The sequence below is a fragment of the Echinops telfairi genome, unplaced genomic scaffold (assembly GCF_000313985.2).
Source record: "Echinops telfairi isolate 266 unplaced genomic scaffold, ASM31398v2 ScPeMD7_60;HRSCAF=208, whole genome shotgun sequence".
NCBI classification, from domain to species: Eukaryota; Metazoa; Chordata; class Mammalia; order Afrosoricida; family Tenrecidae; genus Echinops; species Echinops telfairi.
The window spans coordinates 42,970,444-42,973,520 of NW_022103958.1; the positions used below are offsets into that span (position 1 = coordinate 42,970,444).

The following is a 3,077-nucleotide window of genomic DNA, read 5'->3' on the forward strand; positions in this document are numbered from 1 at the left end:
TTGTGGTGTCTCGGGTAGTTCTCACCTTCCATAAAGGAGAGCCATAATTGATTTCTGGCCAGGGAAGTGAAAGTGCAGTTATTACTCATCTACCAATGGAGTATATTGTGTTGTCATGCTGAACAGGTTTCAGTGGGCCTTCCCAACTAAGACAGACTTAGGAAGAAAGACCTGGTAATCTACTTCTGCAAATCAGCCAGTGAAAACTCTGAATCACCCTGGCCTGATCCCATTTTTCATGGGGTTGCTTTCAGTTGGGTGCTTAATTGTTGGAAGCCAGCAAGAACAGTGATTTTGACCTTGAATTGGAACTGTTACATCTGCAGTCAGCACTTTTATGTTCTAATGAAGCAGTAGAAACATATGAAAGAGCATTGTAGTAGTAAGGGTAAGTATTGTTCTGTGAAAAAAAGATCTATCCTAAAAGTAGATTTATTTGTAGACATACATGTACTTAATTATTGCTTCATGATATATTAATGTATTTTTACTGGCATCATGGTAAAAAATGTTTGAATAACTGCTTTATTGTAATAATTTGTTATTTCATTTATATAGCATTATGCCAGTACATACAGGCTTCTAAAGCCAGGGATGGTGCCAGCCCTTTCATTTCAAGTACGACTGAAGGTAAAAACAAAACAGTTGAGAATGCCCAAAGCTTTCTGCTGGTTCTGACATATGTCTCTCCAGTGGCATTTATATCTTTTGACCTTCTAACTTTCTTGTATTCTTTTTGTCCGTAGATTTTTCAGATTTGTATCTTTCTAGGTGGTGGGTTCTTTGGCTCTTTTCATTTTAACTTTCTTATGCCAGTAATTGTACATTTAGGAGGGAGAAAATGAATATAAAAACAAATTTTAGATATTTTAAATAATTCTGAACTGACAAAATAACTATATACATTAATCTAAAAATACCCAGAATATGCAAAATCTGGGAATATGAAATCTGCTTTCGTAATGTTTCTATATTTTTCAGCCTGTAAATTTTTAGAGATCATAGAGTGCATATTTTATTCTGAATTTTAAATAATTTTTTTTTTAAGATCACTAATTGACTTTAGGTATATTGAATATGGGGGAAAATTAATATAATCCTTTATTATTTCTTATGCTTTCTCTTCTCTCTCCAAAGAAAATTAACCATTGGGTGTATAGTATTTATTTTTAAGAAAAGCAAAGACAGCTAATGATGTTCAACATTAACCATGCTAAACTTTTTCAGCTTTTTTACTGATTCAATAACTTTTAATGCCTTTCCTATTCTTAGATGGTTGGCATACTAACCCCTTTACCTTCATTTCTGTACCCTACTGGATTACTCAAACTCAAACATTCACAATCCTGAGATTTAAAGGGACTTTTGAGAGATTTTCTTTATTCTTTTTCTTGCAGGAGAAAATTTTGAGCAGACACCATTAAGACGAACATTTAAGTCTAAGGTCCTTGCCCGGTATCCTGAGAACGTAGAATGGAATCCTTTTGACCAAGATGCAGTGGGAATGGTCAGTATTTGTTTGCTTCTAGTGTGATGTAATATAGAGAGTCAATTATGGTAGGACAGTCCAGACTGTGGCAGCTGTAGCCTGTCAATATCAATAGCCTTTGAAGGTGGAGGGGTTATAATGCTTATTATTTATGATTTTGCATTTGGATCAATGTCACATATTTAGAATATATTAAATCGACTAAAAGTCAGTGATTTTCTGTTGGTCAGATACATAGTATCGAGTCATTAAACTTTTTAATGATGTTGGTTGCTTGTAGCATAATGTTACACAATGAGGTTTAAAGCAATTTTCTCATATAAATGAGTACATGGTAGAATTTAGTATTTTTGTTTACTGATATTTTAAATAGGGCAGTAGTTTAGATTTCATGAAGAGTACAAACATGAATGTTAACCTTTTTTAGAGTATTCATCTTGTGCTCAAAGAAACCAAAGCCACTCTCCTTGAGTCGACTCCAACTCAGGGACCCTACAGGACAGGGTAGAACTATAGCCCAGTGTGTAACCCACTATGCCACCAGGGCTCCTTTTTCACCTTGTTTTACAAGTAATTGTAAAACATGTTTTACAGTAATTAGTGTATTTCATTGTCACAGCTTCTACTGAGGTAGGCATTATTAAATAAATACATATGTGAACATGTAGCAACTGTATTAGATGGGGACACTAAGACCCAAAGAAGTTAAATAATATGTTTAAGGACAGATGGCTCATAAGTAATTGAGCTGGAGTTTGAACCTCAGTCAGTCTCTAGAGCCACATCTTTGTATTCTCTTTTTATACCATCTTAAATGTCATTCTGTACGTTTTAGACTATGTTCTTGTTTGATGTCTGTAATAACCCTGTGGAGTTGGTAGAGTAAACCATTATATCTATCCCCTTTTCACAGATAAGGAAACTTAAAGCTTGGAAAGGACCAAGTTTATGACCCTTAATCCAGTGCTTATTTCATTTTAACGTGCTGTATTTTAGTACTTGCTCTTTTCTCCAGTCTTTGGGAGGAGCCAAGTTTAAGGCTAATGGGTGCAACATAATTTGTCCTTGTATATGTTAGCCCAGGCTACAAGTCCTTCATTTATATACTCAGGTTTGTGCAAAACTGGAAAATTGAGGACTGATGGATTCAGGCTAATTTGATTAACATTCCAAGTTTTTTTTATATGACTCATTGAATTAAAGTGAAAATATGTAGTGTAATTTTCCCACCCTTTCTGTTATGAATTGAGAAAGTTTTATTGATGACTGAATTTTATGAGCTAGTGAGGTCTAAATCTATTCACAAAGTTTATTTTTAGATACAGTGTTTTATCTGTCTGGCTTTTTAGGTATCTTTCTAGCAGCATCTGAAATATAAAATATACCATATATACTCGAGTATAAGCTAACCTGAATAACAGTTGAGGCACATAATTTTACCACAAAAACTGCATAAAAAACGTGCTGAAAAACTTGGCTTGGGGGTTCAAGTAGAGAGGAAATGTTTTGAGAATGATGAGGGCAATGAATGTACAAATGCGCTTTACACAATTGATGTATGTATGGATTGTGATAAGAGTTGTATGAG

The 3,077-nt window shown here is 34.2% G+C and overlaps 1 protein-coding gene across 1 annotated transcript in view; it reads left to right on the forward strand.

Moving 5' to 3' along the window:
• The first annotated feature begins 558 nt into the window (after positions 1–558).
• The window catches only part of DENND5A (DENN domain containing 5A), an 83,085-nt gene continuing 80,566 nt past the window's right edge, over positions 559–3,077 (forward strand). The window contains exons 1-2 of the mRNA XM_030885847.2: positions 559–630; positions 1,398–1,507. Coding sequence (XP_030741707.1) covers positions 1,505–1,507 — 3 coding nt within the window. The 5' untranslated portion in view covers positions 559–630; positions 1,398–1,504. The remainder of the gene's footprint in view (positions 631–1,397; positions 1,508–3,077) is intronic.